Source organism: Lepisosteus oculatus, chromosome 2, assembly GCF_040954835.1.
Source record: "Lepisosteus oculatus isolate fLepOcu1 chromosome 2, fLepOcu1.hap2, whole genome shotgun sequence".
Lineage (NCBI taxonomy): Eukaryota > Metazoa > Chordata > Actinopteri > Semionotiformes > Lepisosteidae > Lepisosteus > Lepisosteus oculatus.
The window spans coordinates 23988343-24009089 of record NC_090697.1 but is presented as its reverse complement, the minus strand read 5'-3'; the positions used below and the strand labels follow the sequence as shown (position 1 = coordinate 24009089).

General features: G+C 39.5%; 1 protein-coding gene across 3 annotated transcripts in view; it reads left to right on the top strand.

The window, feature by feature from the left end:
• Positions 1-20747, top strand: part of mfsd2b (MFSD2 lysolipid transporter B, sphingolipid) — a 35716-nt gene that overhangs the window by 8626 nt on the left and 6343 nt on the right. For 2 of the 3 annotated variants that reach the window (XM_006626055.3, XM_015351912.2), the window contains exons 3-9: positions 971-1095; positions 4221-4344; positions 11896-11974; positions 13279-13472; positions 18356-18446; positions 19618-19739; positions 20540-20623. In XM_006626055.3, coding sequence (XP_006626118.1) covers positions 971-1095; positions 4221-4344; positions 11896-11974; positions 13279-13472; positions 18356-18446; positions 19618-19739; positions 20540-20623 — 819 coding nt within the window. The remainder of the gene's footprint in view (positions 1-970; positions 1096-4220; positions 4345-11895; positions 11975-13278; positions 13473-18355; positions 18447-19617; positions 19740-20539; positions 20624-20747) is intronic. The other variant, XM_015351919.2, reaches the window with a different exon arrangement.

Sequence of the window (20747 nt, the reverse complement as noted above, 5' to 3'; positions counted from 1 at the left end):
CACTTTTCATAACATAAAACATAAAAAACATAAAAAATAATAAACCAAGATATTTCTATCTCCTTTTCGTGAGAAGGTGTGTGGTATTGTGTCACCTACAGCATAAGCACCAGTTGTGGGCTTTGTTGAAGGCCCTGGAGCTGTGTGGGTGTCCTGTGCAGTTTTGATATTGCAGGGCATCTGGGTGTTGGAGGGAGGGAGAAATGCACACACAGAGCTCTTTAACTTCACTGTCAGTGCAAAGAAATAAGTGCAGTGAGGGAGGAGCTGAACAGAAAGTTGTTTAATTATGGTTAAGTTAAATTAAGTTAAATTCTTATCACTGTCTAAATCGTCTCGTTGTCAGGTCAGGTTTTTTTTTCTCTGTATTATAAAGGTGACTTAAGCTGCTAACTTACTTGTTTCTTATTTGTAAATTGGTTCATTTTGTGTTAAATGTACTGTATATTGCTTTATGATCTCCAATGCAGAGTCACTGTAAACACTGGCAGTAGTGTGGTGCCATACAATTCTGACAAGGGATCAGTCATATGTTTGAGACAATTGAATAAACTGCTTCCTGACCTGGCCAGTGGAGCAAAGTGGAGTATTTAAGCGCCGCATCAGAGAGTTAAAATCAACAACTATTTTCCATGCATTTTTGATCGGTCATTTTAATGGGTTAAAGACCATGTTGATGCCATATTTTCATACCCTACTTCCATGCTAACTCTTGAAATTTTAATTTGCCGTGGCACAAATATGGTTTAGCGTGTGGCTTGGGATGCCAAAGATAGTTTAGGTTTTTTTATGTGTTTTACTGAGATATAAGGTAAAAGATATGTGCTTTTGGAGGAAGAAAGGCATTAGAATAAAAGTAAAACTGAAAGAAGCAGATCAAAGATACTATAATTAAGACACAAAGTCTTTCAATAAGAAAGAGAAAACCACTAAATATTTTAAAGGTAGCGAATGTGTGTTTTCTCTTCAGATCAATGCTTTCCAGGCTTCCCTTGTGCTCTTCATTGGAAAGGCGTGGGGAGCAGTAACAGACCCTGTTGTTGGCTTCTTCATCAATATAAGTAAATGGACCAGGATTGGCAGACTCATGCCATGGTAAGGACATTTTCACCATGCTTGCAAATTTGTATCTTACTTTTACCCATCATTACTTTTTTATGTATCAGAAAAGTATGAAAGTATTGTTTTTCATTTTAAAGCACTGGGAATGAAACTGCCAGCAATTCACAAACCTCTGACTTCTATACCTCATATTCTCTGAGGGGAAGTAGCATTCACCACTAGCTAGATGATTATCTTCAACCTGGTAACCCACATATGTAATATAGAGCTAATGACACCAGAAATAAACACATAAGTAAAAAATAGCATATTTAATTTTGGAAACAATATTCATAGTTCCTGAGCATGTATGAAGAATTTTTCATTTTTAAGTTGTTTGTGCCTGTTGCTTAAGCTGTTTATATAACAGCACAATAGTGTGGTGAAAAACAGAAGAATTAAAGTCACTGGATTTCTACAGCTGCCGTACAAATTTAGTATCAAAAACCAAATTCATCTGTGGGAGTAATAGCCTTAAGGTTAGGAAAGCTAATTGTACACTTTTCTGATCTCTGAGAAATTAAAATTATTACTTAATTGCTACATTCCAAATAAACACAATCTGGGCAGCATAACTCATTAAATGCGTTTTGCATTGTGGCTAGATAACTGCTTCAAGGAAGCTGTAAGATATCACTAACTGCACACAACTGAAGTGTAACTTCATGACCACAGACAGGATGTAATTACAGCTCTTGCATGAGGTCAGCAGAGTTATCTTGGGCCTTGAGCTTCAGTAAAACATGTTCAGCCTGGGCATAGTTCTGACTCCTTATTATCTTCTACATCCCCAGCATGGTATATGAGGGACTATTCTCAGAATGTCTTGGAGTTCCCTTAAAAATGTCTTTTTAATATAAACAAGACTTTAAGACAAGTTACAAATGGGAGGGGCTGTCTGGCTCACTTGATTGTTAGTAGTTAATAGATACAGAGGTGTCTTCCAGCCATTTCTTGAGAGATTCAAGCACATGGCTGACTAGCTTGTTCCAGATCACCAGTGCTATAAATGAAAACAAATAACAAAATCAGAAAAAAATATTTGTGTTAATCTGGGTAAGGCTTTAAATATGTTTGAAAATGGAGCATAAGTATGAATTTTGTTTGCAGTCAAAACTAATAAAGGGCATTTCAACATTATTTTCTTTTTATTATTAGTTATGTTTTGGGGAAACTTCAAGTGCAAAAGTGCAAATGAAGGATCTGTTATATGGAAATGAATAAATATTATTCAAGGATTGGTTATATACAGATTAATAATTATTCAGAATATATGCTTTAACAACACTTATTATTTTTTGCTTTCTGTGAAAGGTTTCTCCATGACTCAAAATGTGTTGAAATCTTATGAATGATTGATTCATTTTTAATTCATTAGTATGCAGGTAGTATCCAAAACATGGTGAAAAAATACATGGAAAACATACATGAACATGAACAGAAAAGTAGATTTTTTCTTCAGCCTTTACAAATGTTTAACCCACTTTTGATCTTTTAAAAATGTTTTGAACACATGGTAACTACAGTGCAAACAGTGAGATATAAACAACAGCTCTATACTACGTAACGACTGGTACTGATTCATTAGTATGATTTAATATGGAATGACACACCGTAGTGGAAACAAAAAATATGATCCAATGATTTTTTATACCCACAACAACACAGAGTAAAAATCAAAGTCATTTAAAACTCTTGTATTTATAAATTGTATTTATTGTAGTTGTTTGAAAAATGCATAGACATTTAAGTTGGGAATTATTCTGAATCACACAAGAATAAAAAATATTTTTGACTCTTCCTGGTGAATAAGAATGGTGTTTTAGTTGGTGGGTTTGGTCATCTGGGTGATTTGATAATTCCCTGAAGGGAAATTAATGTAATTCACTCAACCTCGAGATATTGATTGGTGGTGGCACAGAGTGAGGTGAACACATTTTTAAAATGACAGTTCAGTAGCAGCCTCTGAAAAGTAACAGATAAATGCTGATGAACTGGCTAGACTTTGGCCTGGAATGGACTGATTATGAGAGACCTAATTAAATTCTAGAAAGGCTTTATGAGAGTGTTGTTTATTTGTTTAAACAGAGGGCCTGTAAACATCTTACAGAATATTCCACTGCACCATTGAGTTGATCCTTTTACAATGCATGACCTCCCTAACTATATACAACCTCGTGAGTGATATGAACTTTTGTCTTGCAAACAATTGCTGTGTAGAACAGAGGGCTATGTGCCTGTACTCAGATCCTGGACAGTGCCAGAACTGGCAGTGCTCATTGGTCTATATTCAGTTCAATATAAAGGATTAGGTCAGGAGGTCACAGTGAGGAGAAGAGTGCTGTTTTCAATTGAACGTCTTGACATTTTCAGGATTTGAAGATGTACAGCAACCATGGTCAGCAAACACATTACACACTAAAAGTGCACCGACACTTTTCTGCAGACCTTACGGTGGTTGTGATGAAAAAAAGGCTTGCGTCTATAAATTCCTAAGGGACATGTATCTCCACAATCATGAAAACTTGGACACACTTGAGCCTTTCGTCTTCAAAACTTTAAAGCTTTTGTCTTGAAAACTCTGCCAATAAAGTGTTTTTATGGTTATGTGGGCCAGGGCTGCTTTCCATCCTGCACATTTTTGTCATCCTTTGCTATCTTTGTGCGAACTACACTGGACCACATTATCCACATAATGATGGTCAGAACTTGCAAAAAAACACAAAAAAACATTTGAAAAAAGAGTTCATGATCTGACAATTGTGGTCCAATATAATTTTTATTGGCTTTGAGCTGCATGGATTTGGATGCTGAAGAAATATGTGGGTTTTTTGTTTTTTTCAGAATTGTAGGTCTTGCAGTGTACTGACCTCTCATCAAGCTTTTAGACTGTGGCACAGTTTAACACTTAGCAAGCAGGTCTTACACCTATTGTCATACAGTAACTGCAGCTTTCAATTATTTTCAGTCATTTTTGATTTGTAGAAACCTCTCAATTCCAAGTGTCTTTCCTGCATTCTTTCTCTACTTCTGAAATCACGCAATAACAGACAATATGGAGAGGCTCAATAGGCAGGGTGTTCTGACTTTATGTACATCTATTTCCCTTGTGTATGCAGGATGGTAGGCTGCACGCCCTTTGTGACCATGACCTACGTCTTCCTGTGGTACGTTCCGCCATTCTCTGCTGGAAGGTTCACGTGGTACCTGGGATTTTACTGTCTTTACCAAACCTTGATCACGGTAAGTGCATTGAATCTCCTTGTTTAAGGTCCTTAAATAAATAACCAATCACAAGAAGAATATGTTTAATTTATCTTACTTGATATCTTTTCATATATTCATATAGTTTGTTTTGGTAATTCTGGAAAATAATGGCTGGAAATTTATGATGAATTATTCATGCAGGAATATCTAAGGAATGTAGTTCAAATCTAAGTTTATGTAGTTCAAATTTCTCTGCTTCCTTTTTCCCCATGCTTAAACGGTTATTTTGGTGTTTTGGCTCATCAGTACAGTACAGCCGTAACCAAGCAGAACTGAGTATAAGTGAATGACTGTCCTCAGTTCATCCAGTCACAGGTGACAGGCACATAAGAGAAGAGTGATATTTATGTATTTCTGTAGCTGAGCTCCGGGAGTGATCGGATATCCTCACAACAACCATTATCCAGAGTAAAGGATGGTCATGTAACATTCCAGAAGCACCTTTTAGATGAGAGGAAAAGACCCAAAGCCATAGTTACATAAATACATATCATACATGACAAATTGTGAACAACATAGTATCAGAACTATCCATTAGATATCAATGGCACAAGAAGTTCAATAATCTGCGTGGTCCCTTTCAAGCATTTACTTTTGCTGTTTCAGCAAAGTCCCAGATGATGAGAATCAGTGACAGGACCTGCTACCATGTTTGTGTTAAAAACATTTTCTAACACAGTGTTTCTGTCTAAAAGTTCTAAATGAAAATTTGGCAGACTTTTTTAATTTTACAGCCTGTTCCCACTAATTTCACTGCATGATCCCACATAACACTCTCTCCAAATCCAAACTCTTTACTTCACTCACAAAAGATCTCAACAAGTGCCTGACATCTTGACCAAAATATATGACCATTTTGAAAAAAATGGAATGAGTTCTGTGTTAATTATCTTTTTTAGCATTTTATGGGGTTACACCTTGAGTCCTCTGTTCCTAGTGGATGACAGCCTTCAATCTTTTGTGAATTAACCAATGAAATAACCAGGTATATGTTTAGTTCAGGTGGGTAGCTGTGTCAGCATGCATAGGATGCAAAGGAACAAGTAATAGGTTTATTCCATGCTGAAAAAAAGAAGAGAGAAAAAACACAACGTTTCGACCGTGGAGCCTTCTTCAGGTGTGAGAGACAAGGCAGTAGGCAAAGGTAATGTAGTGGGAGAACAAAAGCTGGGAGGGAGGAGGGGTTAGAGACGGGAGCAGGGGACAGAAAGAGAGGCCAATCAAGAGGTGTGAAGTCAGGATAGGTGTAGAAAGTTGTGAAATGAAACTTCCAATGAATTGAGAAAATTTAGCAGAATAGTAGTCTGTCATTAGGAGAAGGGGGAAGGTGTGATCCTAGCTGCAGGATAAATTTGGTTTCAGTAGTCTTCCTGATGTACAGTATGAGTTCGGAAAACCATCTTTGAGAACACAGATGGAGAGATTAGAGTCGTCGTGGCCGTCAGAGGTGAAATGAGAAACAATGGGCTTGGAGAGATCTTTAATCTTCACAGCCCTGACGTGTTCTCCAAAGTGGTCTCCAAGTCTCCTTCCTGTTTCTCCAATGTAGAGAGAAACTGGGCATTTACTGCAAGAGATACAGTAAATAAGGTTGCTGGAGGGACAAGATGCCATCTGGGTGATCCGGAATTGTCCTGAGGGGCCTTGAATGAGTGTGTTGTTGGATGTGTACTTGCAGGTGATACAGCGAGCTCTGTTGCAAGGGAAAGTGCCTGGTGTGGATGGTTGTTGAGGGTGGTCAAGGGAGCTGTGAACAAGGAGGTTACGCAGATTAGGTGATCGGCGATATGAGATGATGGTGCGGTCAGAAAAGAGGGCCCCAATGGAGGGATCATCCTGATGGAAAAGTTGTCGTTAATGGTCCTAGGGATAGGAAGTGTGTTAGGGTGGTAGGGAAGTACCAAAGGAATGCGGTTGTTACGGCGGGAGTTCCTGATTGGGTTGATGGTCCGAGGGGTGTTTTTGGCTCGTGCAAGGGCCCTGTCAATAACACTGCTGGGGTATCCTCCGTTGATGAAAAAGGAGTACATTTTGAGGGTTTGGTTCTCGAAGTCGATGTTGTCGCTGCATAGTCGTCGTAGCCGAAGGAACTGTGAAAAAGGGAGAGCGTTTTTAGTGTGTTTGGGGTGAAATGAGCTATACAAGAGATAGCTGTGTGAAGTGGAGAGTCGGGGGTAGTTGATGTCTAGAAACTGACGAGTAGAGGACGATATGTTAACCGTGTACTCGAGGGACGGGTGGAAGTTGGTGAAATGATGCAGGAAGCACTCAAGCTGTTCGTTGAAGCATGTGGCGGCACCGACGCAGTCATCAATATATCGCTTGTAGAGGTCAGGGATATAGCCAGTGTAGGAAGCAAAGAAGCGTTCTTCTACCCAGCCAACAAAGATATTGGCATAGCTGGGTCCCATTCTGGTGTTTAGCCCTCATTCTCTGGGCCTTCTTCTTCTTCCTGGGAAGTTACTGTCTGTATGTTATTATATGATTACAAATGGCCTGGGGTCAATATACTGTATGGCAGGTGAACTATGATGTTTAATGAATTCACAACTGACTGGCTACTTCAGTTACTAATTCACTGGAGTAGGATTCCTCTGCCAGCAGCAGGATTTGAACCGGCAACCTTCCAGCCAAAGGCGCAGCTCCTTAGCCACTGCACAGCTATCCTGATGATTAAGGATGTTTCACTTTAATTAACCTGAAGATGACCAATTAGATCAATAAGGGAGCTGCGCAGTCTCTGTCGGGTGGAGAAGCTTTGGTCTGGGAACACATTCGACTGTGTATTGTTAAATCTGATCATGGCGAGCTCCCTTCGACACTCTCACTTTGTGACTATTCTGATAGCTTTCAGTCTTAAAGTGCTGAGTTCCTTTCCAGAACTTCTTCCTCTATCCTTTTCGGACAGGAGTTATGAGTTGTTTACAAAGTTCCTTTTGTTTGCTTTTACTATATCTTTGATGCTTCTTCTTAGCTCTGATTTAATTGCCTTGGATAAGCTGAGGTCCTGGAGAAGAAAGCCTTCCCAGCCATGTCCCAACAATCTGACATCCACATGTAACAATGCCAACACAAGACAGTAGTGTTAGTGTCACACACCTCCATAATTGTCTTCAGATGTCAGCCATCTCTAAAAGATAACACCAAAGGTATGGGAAATGCTTAATGTTCTCCGTACCATCATCATAAATCTGAGTTGAGACGTACATTTGGAGCTTGTTAATGGAGAAGTTTGGTCTTCTGCGTGTTACAGTACGTTTAAGTCCCATCGTCTCAGCCAATGTATTGACAACTGTGTGCAGATCCATTTCTGTCAGAGTACATACAGTACTACAGCATTACCTGTGTACTTGAAGTTGATGACTAAAGTTGGGGTAGTTTTGGTTATGGAATTTAAATAATTTGTTGTCTGTCTGCTCAGTAGTAGCTGCACTCCAGCAGGGAGATTGTGATGAAATTGAATAAGGCATTGCACTCCGTGAATCCTGAGAATCTGTGAATGTGGAATATCCTCCTGAAGTGTATATTTGCTAAATAATCTGTCATTATCCTTCATTTTCTTCTGTTTACATGCCTGCAGTAATTCTCAGTAATGGATCCTTTACTGAGTACCTATTGAAGTACAACAGTTAAAAATTGCCTGATAATCAAATTAATTGTTTAACAGTCTGTATAAATAGTAGATCATAATAATATGATTTTCATTACCACAAGGGAAGCAGATCATCTAGTTGTCACCAGTATGATTGAAGGCATACTGTTTATAAAAAAATTGAGATGTTCTGCAACAACAATAGAGAGAAACCAGGAGATGGACAGGCCACATCTTGCAAAGCAGGCGGTCATCTGTCCAACCTTGTAATCAATTTCAGACTCCAGTGGCTACAGCATGAGAAATTCCAGAAGAAAATGACCTGTTCTAGAATAGCTTGTCAGTTGTAAGAAAATGCTCAGGATGTTCAGGGGTAACATGCAGACAGTGAGATGTACAGATAAATCACAGCCTTCTGTGGGCACAGAATGTCTGAGCTTGTGGTGGAGAGAGAGGTGGAGTATCTTGTTCACTAATCAATGCTGTTTTTGCAATTGACTGATGGAAGATGGACATCCCCACAGTGTGTGTGGAGATGTTGTGGTGTGCGCTACATGGACCATTGCACTGTTCAAGTAAGCTGGTGGAGTGGCGTCTGTAGCAGCACAGGGAGAACGGTGAAATATCCCACAGCAGCCTATACAGAGGCTGATCAGCACTTATACTATATATAAATGCCCTTATGATTAACATAATGATCAGGGATGTCATACCTGACACAAACTGTGATGTTTTCATTTTGACAGTGTAAAGTTTAATACTGAAAACCTATCATGGTTTGGTGTTTTTTCTGTGATTTAGATTGGTATCTGTTTAAAATATTGGACTAAATCCATTAGACTAGATCCAGCCATGCATCAGTATAGATACAAAATTCTTAACAAAAGTAAGACATTTTTAAAATATATATAAACCCACTATTTAACCAGAAATAGAAATAGAGATTTCCAGCTATTGCTACTTGACAAATAACTTTGACAATCAAGAGCAGTTTTTCAAGTCTGCAATCTTTCAGTCCTTGATTGAAAAGTGTGTTCATTGATTTGTATTTATGCTCAGGATTCGGGAGTTGGGCAAGTCCTCCCGTTTCTTGCTCCTCGACATGTGCTGTAAAGTGGAAACAGGAGCCGCACATTGTGGTGCAGGATAATGACACACCATGCTTACTGCCCACTGACCGTGAAGATTCCATGGCAGAACCTCAGGCCTGTGTAACTGGCAGTTACACAGTTACCACTTTTAGAATCGTTCATTGTCTGTGGAAGGCTTAATGACTACTTCAGAAATCGCTGTGCTGCTTTATTATATTCAGAAAAAATAAATACAAAGAGGGGAAAAAAGGCTTGAAAAACACTTTTTCCATAAAAAATATAATCAACAGATCATATTGTGTTTTATGACTGTGTTTTCCATATTGATTTACTAAGTACTATTGATTAATATAGCATATATATGAAGAAGATTTAAATTTACAATTCTATAAACAGTCATGGAACAGGGTTTTGCTAGTGACATGCCACATCATTATGGGAAGATGAAAGGATTAAGTAAGCCTTTAATGAATAAGTAGCGCTTATCCAGTGATTTATTTTGTGTGCTTTTGAAATTACAGTGCTGACATTAATGTCATGTAAATTATAAAGCTCGAAACAACGGTTGGGATTATCCGCTAATTCAGAAGTTGACAGTGGCAAAGATGAAAACCTAGAAAACACTACTGAAAAAACAGGATTTTGGGAAAACCAATGTAGTACGTAAATGAGAGCTAGATTTAAATGTAAATACTTAAAGTAAACTGATATCATCATCAAAGGTATCATTCATTTATATCTGATTAAAATGCCTAGCACATCCAACTATAAATTAAATTGATCAGAAATACATTTTTGTATTCTTGCTGAAAATGTTGGCCAAGAACATTTCAATGGATGTTATAGTCATATCAGTCAGCACACTGGCACAGAGGTTAGGAAACACCTTTCACAGTCCAAAGACATACTGGTCAGTTACTTGGTCCTGTTGTGAGTGTGTGTTTGTGTCTGTGTGTGCCATGCAGTGGACTGGCATCCCATCTAGGATGTATCCTGCCTGTTGCTTCCCACAATGGGCTCCGGATCCCCCATGTCCCTATCAGGTATTGGATAAAGCAGTTAGAAAATAAATGGATAGAAGGGAATGATATCATTTCTAGATATGAAGGGTTCTCATACCTTCTCCTGTAAAGAAAGCAGTGAAATTGCAAGAGATCTGTGTAGAAACCTTTGAAAGTTCAAATACTCATTTTCATGGTTTGTAGAAAAGTACGTCCCATAAGTCTGGGATTGAGAACTGGAGAGTTTGGTGTTTTTCCTATGATGTATGTGGGAAGTGGTATGATTGAACACCTTTGAGGCCTTATCAGCTGATATACTATATTGCTATTCAGAGAGCTTATGAAGCCACTTATATTGGCTTTGCCTAAAAATCATCTCACATTTTTCCTGTCATATCTGTATTATGGATGCGCCCAGTACTTTTGTCCATATGTTTTGGGACTGTTCTGTCATTGCAACATTTTGGAGCCAAGTGGCTAATCCACTATCTGGTTTATAAGTGTGTGGGTCAAGACTATTTCTATCTGATGATGCACTGAATGGTTTTAGATAGATACTTTATTGATCCCGTGAGGGAAATTGCAGTAAATTGCATTAAGGTAATGCAATGGAAAGTGTTACAGGTGGGATTAACATCTGTAAAGAAAATTATTCGTATTCTTAAACCCTGGAATGAACCCTTTATGGGCACATTACTTTGCAGGTTTATTATGTTTAGGGACATAGTTAATCTCATGCAATCAGTTGCCAGAATGAATGGTGCGGAGTAGCATACATTAAAGGCCTCGGAACTGGTCTCTGCTTTCCAGGTCAAGTGTCTGAGTGAGTTATCAGCTAACAGTAATTTTCATTTTTCTTTCTTTGTTCACTATGTGTATGAGCTTCTTATATATATATATACTGTACAGTAGTTCTGAGTGTGTCTGTGGTTTTCATTTTTTTCCAAAAACACTAAACTGCTGATCAGAAAAAAAAGAACACTAGGGTGAGCTATTTTTAAATATCGGGGTTAGAAAGAATCAGCGCTGATGAGTGGATTTCAAGCCACAATAAAAGTAAAATGTACACAGTAACTTGTAAAACTTTCAATTTACATCCCAAAGTAGCCAAAATTTCCAGGTATGTGCAGTGCAATATTCAATATTCAATATTCAATATTCAGAACAAGGAAACTGTCACGCCCTCTGCAGCCAGAGGGCGCTCCTTCTCTGTCCTGTCCCTAGTTTCCGGTCTGCTGTCCTTCCTGTCCCTCTCTTTCCCTTGGGCTATGTATTTCCGGGTCTTGCACTCTGTCCTCGCTCAGCATTGACGTTCGGATGTCCTGAGACCCGCCTAGCACCAGGGCGCCCCACGTCCGCTCCCTGAGGGCATAGGTTTCTATACGGCAATCCTGAACTCTTTGCACTATGAGCTCGGGCCTTTTTCCCGTCTCGCCAATACGCATATGGGTCTTTTTCTGCTCTCCTGCTCCCCACGGTTTGTCCCTTTGGACATCCGTGACAGAAACAAAACTTCTGGTGATGTGATGTGGCCCTATTACATTGTAAGTAGGCTTGTGAAGACATTTCTTTTAGTCCAATAGAAATATAGGCTAGCGAGCAGGAAGGGTTATGTCATTATTCGTGGCATGACCAGGGATTTACGACAAAGAGCCTACACGGTACTTTCACAAAGTTCACAATTTTAAGCTTAATTTGAAATTTGTACATTTTTTCTACACCCTCAATGAATTAATTTTATCACTGATATTTAATAACCGGTCTGACATATTGGTACTGCAGTTCCCCTTTAATAAGTCTCCAGCCTCGCTGACCAGAGCTAATGCCTCTCCATCTCTTGCAGTGTTTCCATGTGCCTTACTCAGCCCTCACCATGTTTCTCAGCACAGAACAGAAGGAACGGGACTCCGCCACCGCCTACAGTATGTCTGTTATTCCTTGACTACACCTAAGATCAATGGTCCGCCCTGATCAGTGCACCTGCCCTGTCCCATATTAACATCCATATCTATGTAAGAACTACTGTGTTTGTAATCAACAGATTTTAACTGTGTTTAAAAACTGTGTTTTATTAGTCTCTTGTCATAACCACTGAGTAGCACTTGCATTCTGCAAAGTCGTACGGCATTTTTACGCAAGATTAATAGTCACATAAAATCCCAATGAAAATAAAAGCTATTTTGAGGAAAAGTGCTATCCAGATACGAGAAGCCATTATTGTGAGATGCATCACACAGTTGTACTAATAAGAATTCCTAATGGATGTATCAGTTCTTAGCAGACAGCAATTAGCACTTTTCACTACTGTGGCAGTACGCGGGGGCGTGTTCAGTGTGGAGGCAGAGCCCTGGATGAAGGGCGACGCATTGCCTTAGTCACAGCTGTCCTGGCTGCTTGAGGATGAGCCACAGCTCTGAAGGCTCTATAAAAGTACACTGGACACCCCCCTAAGGGGCGAGCAGGGCCACCCCCGGAAGGGGAGGATCATTTCACCGGCAGTCCCGGAGGGGGTTTATACCTGCGTAAGGCTGTTGTTATTTTTCTTTTACTTTTCTTTTTCTTTTTGCCTGTCCCGTCACGTATCCTCACTGGGGCAGGCTGACCCACACTGAGGTTTTGTTTTGTTTTGGCCGTGCGCTCCCTCCTCTTCCAGACTGGACCCCACTAAATAGGGTCAGTCCAGTCTCGTCACCACTGTGCTAAGCAGTTTCTTTTTCCCAGGCTGGACCCAGTTAAATAGGGTAACCCCAGCCTGGATGTTGCGATGCACAGCGGCACACTTTCTTTTTGCTTTTGTTTTGGTTTTTCACCCTTTTTTGTATTGTTTTCTGTTCTTGCTAACCTCACACCAGTGTTTCCGTCCCCCAGTTAGGGGCATTGACTTTACTGGTGTTCGCCGCTGCTCCACCCAATCCCACTCTGTTACACTACGTATAACAACATGAGAAAGTTTACAAAACTGAGGAGACAATTGAGCTTGTCTACCTCATTGTGTTGCTAGCAGTTAATTAATCTGAGTGTCTCTTCCGGCTGATCTGCTGGCTTTAACAATATGGTTGGGTAGCTTATTGCATACTCCCACGAGTAAGGACACTTATTTAATATTGACTCTTTTGATATAAACCTGTGATTCTGATTCCTTGGTGTCAAACTGAAGTTTGTCCGAACTGCGCTCTTAATTCTTATGAAGTTCACCCTCCAGTTGGTGGTTTTCATTCACGTGCAGGAATGACAATGGAAGTGCTGGGCACGTTACTTGGAGCCGCCATCCAGGGCCAGATTGTTGCGAGCGCCCACACTTCCAAGCGCTGCCCACAGCACAATGTATCCACAGAAGGCCTGGGCAACATCAGTAACCCTGCACAGAGAGAAGGACACACCAGCCGCCCCGCCCTCACTCATGACTTCTTTGCACATGCAGTAAGTGCCCTGACAAGAACCTTTCTCCGTGAAAAGGCTATTATACACATCTTAGGGATCGTAGGAATTTTGTGCAACCAACAGCAATAATCGATCAGGAATAGTGTCTGGTTAAAAAAAGAAGAGGCAGGAATTCATTAGAGAACCAGGTGACATTTTAAATTGTCTGGAACATTTCGACTGCAACGTCTGTTTCTCCTTTGGAGTGTTTATTTAATTTTGAATTACATTTTGTCTGTCTTACTCTTTTTGCAGTGTTCTGTTGTCTGGGCACTGAAGGGCATTCATGAATGCTGGGCTTTCAATATGTTTTTTTACATTAGCTCCCCTCATTACAGAGGCAATCATGACAACGGGCATTGTGCCCTGTCACCTTTCTAATTCTGTTTGGCTGGCGATCCAGAAAATTACTGGGGAAAAGGAGGATACAATAATAGCCTTCCAGAGCTTTTATTTAAGGAATCCACCCCTACTAAATATAGAAGTAGAAGCTTAAATTATGGCACAGTGGGTCTGACAACTAACGGTAGGCTGGGTTTTTTTCCCATTTTCTCTGTAGCTCATTGTGGGCTTCCGCCATTTTCACTTTAAGGCAGCTTTTTCAAACACAACTATGGCCCAATTACCCTGTAGGTTCAGGTTTCATGTGGAGTCCACACTGTACTGTCAAGATAATGATGTGCATGTCAGCCACCTGTCAGTGGCCAGGCGAGTATGTCAAGAGTTATCTGTTCTGTCAAAAAGCAGAGGTGCATCTACAGGGCACAGCTTATCTGACCATACGTATCACAGTATCCATGAGGTGCCTCCCTACTTTCCTCCAAGATGGAAAGCCACTCCTACCACAGGGATACCATACAACAATGCTGGTTACTGGTGAGAGTGAGGCAAGGTGCCCTACCCAAATACACAAACAGTAACATTCCCCTGAACCCACAGCAATAAATGGGACAACTACTCTTAAATCCTGTCCTGTTCTTGTATTCCATGAGATGATTACCAGTAATCTCATTCCTGTTCTGGGAGGCAAACTAGTAAAAGCAGGCTCTGTGCAACCAATGCACAGGGTCTTTATCAAGTAGCTTGTCTGTTCAAGAAATCGTACAGCTAAAGTTGTTACATTGGTGCAAACAGTGGGGATTTTATTCTGTTATGATGGCATATTTAAGATAGTTTTAGACTATGAAGTAATGAAATCATCATACCAATGAGACACTGCAGAATGTTACATCCTGAATCGGGTCCATCCAAAAACAGTGACCGATATTTCCCATCTGGAAAGAGGATCAAATCTTCTTCCTAGGCATATTTCGGCTACAAAAAGTAAGGTGATGTATGTAAGAAAGACAGTGCCTCTTATTGTAGCCACTACAGACAGACAGTTGCAGATACTATAAGAGGAAATAGCCTCAAATATTTTCCGCTGCCTCAGGGAGCTTCATCCCACAGTTATTGAGACATTTTCAAAGAAGCTTAAGGATGACCTCAAATACTAAGAGAGTGAATGGGATCAGTGTTTTTAAACCTTATTAAAATATGTGCTTCAGCGAAAGGACAGAGGAAAGATAGCAGAGAACATAAGTTTAGTTAAAATGTTCACTGACGGCAAACCGTTTATATATTTTTTTATATCTTGTGTTCCGTATCAGTACTGTAAATGCAATATTTCTTATCCTTGACACACCCGAAGGAGGTGAATTATGTTTTTTTCTTTTTTTCTTTGACTGAAGTGTGGAATTAACCAGTGCTTCTGACTTTGCAGACAGCACACACTCTTGCAGCTCTCCACTCAGGCAGGCAGATGGAGGATAGCAAGTCCTCTCTGATAATGATTAGCCTTGCCTTGGCTTGGTATGTAGACAGGAGAGGAGTTAACAATTCCTCAGTGGACTTCAACTCAGATAACCCTGGGCACTGCCCATTGCTGTGCAGCTCGAGAGCACAGCTGACTAGGAACATGACGAAGATTTAGACTAACTTCAGGATTCAGATAGATACTGTATGTCTCAGGTTCTTGATGGTAGAAGTAACAACAGTAAAAGCTGTGTGTTTAGTTAAGGCTATTTACAGATTCAGCTGGGGTGTCTCCAAGGGTGGTGAAACCCAGGAGGAACGTTGACCAGACCAGACAACAGAAGTTGCTCTATGCTCTTTCCACAAGCACTGCATTCCTTTGAGCTTCTTGAAGCCCAAAGGAAGGTTGTTGCTGGCTTGAAATTGATTCACCAATGGTTAGAAAATCACAGCCTTGCATCAGGATCTTTATAAACCACTTTAGTGTGGTGTAAAAAATAATAACAAACACATTTTTTATTTTGGTGACAGCGTCTTTGGCCATTACTGACCAGCCAGTGTTTCCACTTCAAATCTCTGACATTTTGTGTCTGATGGTTTTATTTGTAATATGTGGAAAGGAAAAATGATTTTTGATGGCTAGCTTTTTACTTTTGCTGTACTTTGTGATCTTCATTCATTATTTGTTTGTTTAACTTAACTGTCCATCCAAAAGGGAAATAAAAGGAAATTTGTCTTTGGTATCGCCATAAAACGTACAAAAAACAAATAATAGTTAACATAAAATAAATACACAATCAATCACTCTTAGCCATACAAAAAGACATATACACTTACACGTCTCACTCTGCCCATATAGCATTACATTAATCTCATAGATTTATACAGGGAACAATCGCTTAGCTGTGTTTAATGTCAAAGTGTTTTAAAATAAGATGACAAGAATAACATTCTATGCTATCATACCTATGTCAAGATAACAATGAGAAGCTATTAGATATGTGGTTCTTCAAGAGCTGAGCATAATCTTGAATTCATGCAAAAAAGGTATAGATTGCTATGAAAGTGCGGTTCCAACTCTGTTCCTCATTACTTTGTTAAAACTACATGTAGCTTTGGTAATGGGCAACTTGGTGTCACAATAATCTTCTGTTTTGAGTTTCTTTTTTATTCTAAAATCTCAGGTAATTCTTAGCTTTCACAATATAATAATAATAATAATAATTATTATTATTATTATGCAAATATTGTTACTGTAAGTAATGTTAAAGCATTAAAGAAAAAGGCATTACTGCTGTACAGATAAAATGGACAACTAGAAGGACTGAAATTTGTAGCAATGCAATACCACCTTGTAGCCTGATCTTGTCATATTGTAGACGTTAAGCAAGGATGGGTCTGGTCAGTACTGTGAGTAGTGTTTGTGGATAACTATGTGAAGCTCTTTCCTCTGGACCTTTGTATCACTCTAAACCAATGGTAATTTGGCATTATACTGAGGTCCTGACTCCTTGTTCATTAGACATCCCATGATATTATTCATAACAGTAGGGTTGTTAACTCTGACGCCCTGGCTAATTTCCACTCTGGGCTTGAATATCAGTCCTACACAGAGTTCTCTGTAAAATGTCTCAAGTCTCTTCAATGATGTGCTGTGAAATGGAATTACTGGTGCAGAATGACGGCTGCCATTATCACCAGCTATTACCATTAGTATTCAATTCCTGCAGGAAAAAAGTTAAGACAAGTGGGAACCTACACCACACACCTAGCTACAGTATCTAAGAGCTAGATTACTGTATTAGCTTGTGAACAAACTATTTATCTTATTATTGTAAATAAACAATATTATCCTGAACAAGACATTATGAGACCACAACAACTAGTTTGATTATATAGGATTCATCAAAAGCATAGGCTACCCATGATGCTGCCCGAGAATGAGCATTGCGCTTCAAATGCATTTATGTTTGATGTTTTCTGTCTGCATCAAGCCATCTATGTGGTTTTTATTTTTTTAATTTTTATTTTTAATTATTTTGCTCTTATTGAGGCAATGTCTATTTTTATTTTGAAAATTAAGTGGCAAGTGAGGAAGGGTAATGATTTAGTTTCCAATATACTGTACTCTGCCTTTTTTTTTCTACATCTTACTAACATAGTTCTTCACCAATTGTGATGGCATTCTGTACTACTAGTATTGATGGCTTCTGTTATTCACTTACAAAAATCAAATAGGTTAATTAATGGAATTAAGTCCCTGCAACAATTTTACATTCAATACTTCATTATTTTAGTCAATGCAGACTCGAAGCAAATATTGATCTTCAGATCAAGCCTTGAGACTTCAGAGCTATGCGATTATGCACTGTACCATCGAGGCTGCTGGCTGGGAAATAATCTTGTGGTGTTTCACTCCGAAACAGTATTTCAATATGGAGTCTTGAATACATTTTGTCTGTGTTTACGGGTTTGTTTGGACAGCTGGTCCGCTTGGCCTGTATACAACTGCGGGAAACCCTGTACAGTATATGGGAAGTGTTGTGGGATCTTTAGGGATGAAAAACGCTGTATAAATGTTAGGAATTATTTTGAGATTTTTTTACTGTGATTTTCAGATGTCTCCTGAAACCAGAAAAAGTTTCTGTTTCACCCCTGGAGTGTGGAGTCACTACTTTATTGTGACTGATGCGCATTAGGCCCGTAAATGAATTCCTGCAAATGACCTGACTTGTATGCAAAAAGGGAATAAAAGGTGCTATGTTGTGAAGTCTTCAATTGCACCTTTCTCTTGCAATGCTGTTTTTAAAAGACACTTTGCGGAATTGTGAATGTAAATCCACACAGTGACAATACATTTTTTTCAAAGAGTGATGCTACATACAGTCATATATATACAGTATACCGTATATAAGTATAGCTATTATTTTTATCCCAAACATACAAAGATACTGGTAGTCTATCTCTGTTGCAAAGAGATACAGCAAAACCACCAGATTGCCTTTGTGAAGTAAGTTTTTTAAGTTATATTCCTCAGAGACAATGTACTTTTTATGAAAGCACAAAAGGGCTCTCCCTGTTCTTTCCAGAAAGCGGTGTATATGATAGCTGCAGGTGTTATTGGAGCCCTCTTCCTGCTTTGCACGGGGGTGCTGTTCTACGGCGTGAAGGAGAAGGATGGTAAGAAGTGTGACGGCTTTGTGTGTCTCCGATAAAGGCTCTAACCTGCGCTGTCTGCATGCGCTGCTGTGTTCATTCCTTGCAGTGCCTGCTGTCATGATTTGATGAGCAATGTAACTGTTGGTAATCCCTGCATGTCCCGAGGAGGTGAGCAAGCCAATCAGAAGTAAAAGCATGAAGCTGCCACACACAGCAGCTTACTGAACCAGTGTCTTGCTGCTGAGCTTTCCCTTCACAGTGAAGCTTCCTTGGGGAGCAGTGCTGACATCTTTTGGCCCCAGTGGGAAATCAAATTGAGCACCGTCCAACAAGTGCTATGAAGTCTAATAATGGGTACTCAGAACAACGGCCTTAATAACAGGACAAGAAGTAAAACTAAGCGTGACACTGAATATTAAGTGCTTTAATTTAAAAACAAAATCAATAAACCCTACCAGGAGACTTCAATTGGTCTTTTTAATATGTTTGAATTTCTCTCCAATTTGAATTCTTAAGGGTTCTGTATGTTAATCTGGCAGACTCATCATTTCCATCTTCCTGACAATGTGGAAAAGCAGTCAAAAGACAACACCATAAATATATAAAAATACAGATTTTTACAGGGAATCTTTGTTTAAAATGTACAATGACTTCATTTTGAATTTTGTGAAGAAATTTGGTCAACATTATTAAAAGACATTGCAGCTCTGGAATTAGTCCTGAAAAGAGTGACCATATACAGTGTGTTCTCAGGCTTAAAGGCATTTTCTAGATCGACATGCTAAAATAACTTAAAGTTTTATTCTTCAATAGAGAGGAATACAAAGTTACCCAATTTATGTATTCAAAATTCTCAAAGGCACTGAAAAAGTCAACCTAATGGACTTGTTCACAGTCAACAGTTCTCAGAAAACTAGAGGCACTTCTTTAGACAAAGAGGCGTAGGACTGTGGACCACGCTACCCAGTGATGCTCTTATACTGTAGCTGATAGCTTATTTCAAGAAATAACTGGATGAGATCTTCAGATCAATGGTGCTGCATGATCCATAAAGCAGAAGTATCTGTGAAGTACCGTACCTGTAAATAAGTCTCTTGTACAACCTATCAAGCAGAAGACATGCTATCGCAAACAACATGATGTGATACTGTTAAAATGTTAACTCTATGCTATGCTGCTTTTTATCATATAGATCCCTATGCATTGAAGACAGACAAGTCTATTCAATTTTTTAAAGGCTTCAAACTGGTGATGCAACATGGACCATACATCAAACTAACAGGAGCATTCCTCTTTATTTCCGTGGCTTTCCAGGTGAGTTTCCATTTTCCGTTTGATACACTTTTACAGTTTTGTTTTCAAATTTTGTTGCAAAACATACTCGGAACAAAAAGCCAATTAAAGATAAAGGAAGGAGGGCTGTCACAGCTCACAGTACCACATGGGAACCAGTCATTCGGCCCTGGTGCCAGGCCTCCCAGCAGGTCAATGTACTTTGCCCAGCATCTCAACCTTCTTCAGGCTCCAGACATTCATATTTTCAAGACGCTGCCTTCAACCGCTGGAGGTTTCTACACAGTACATACAGTACCCTTTCAGAAGTAATGAAGGGGCAGGTAGAATTCTGCCATTTCCCACTGCCGCTGGCAGGCTTATTTGTTGTCAGTCTTGGCTTGATTGCAAAGATGGTGAAAATGGCTTGGAAAAAGGTGGTGCAGGTTTTCATAGTGTGGTGTGCTTTGTATTCCTGCTTCATCCATTCCCCGGCCACCTTTCCTTCCCTGCCTTCCTGTGAGGTCTGGCCATGTTCCCTAAAGGCACGCCTCCCTTTCAGAGTTCATCACCTTAGCTGAAGACTGAGCTTCCTCTTGGCCAGAGGCTTAAAAGTGATGTCAAAAGCACTCATTCATCTCCCAACACACCTACTGGACTAACTGGGCTTGTATACAGACTTGGAGGCACGTCTAAGGCACATGTGCTAACTACACGAAGAAAACTGACTTGTTTTTCTCTAAAGTGAGTAAATTTGGTAATAAAGGTCTTGAGTTAGCCACAGTGGGCTAACTCTACATCCACATAAAAAAATCCTCAGGGGTTTGCATTTCTTTTACCAGCTGGTGCAGAGCAACTTTGTCCTGTTTTGTACATATGCCGTGGATCTCCAAGATCACTTTCAGAACATTGTTTTGACAATTCTTGTAAGTACGATGGTTTTGCAATTGCTTAATTTGTGTACCCTGTTCATATTTAACAATTAAAAGTATTAAAAGTAATCTATACCACTTCTCTTTCACACATACTGTACATTAGGATCAGTAACCG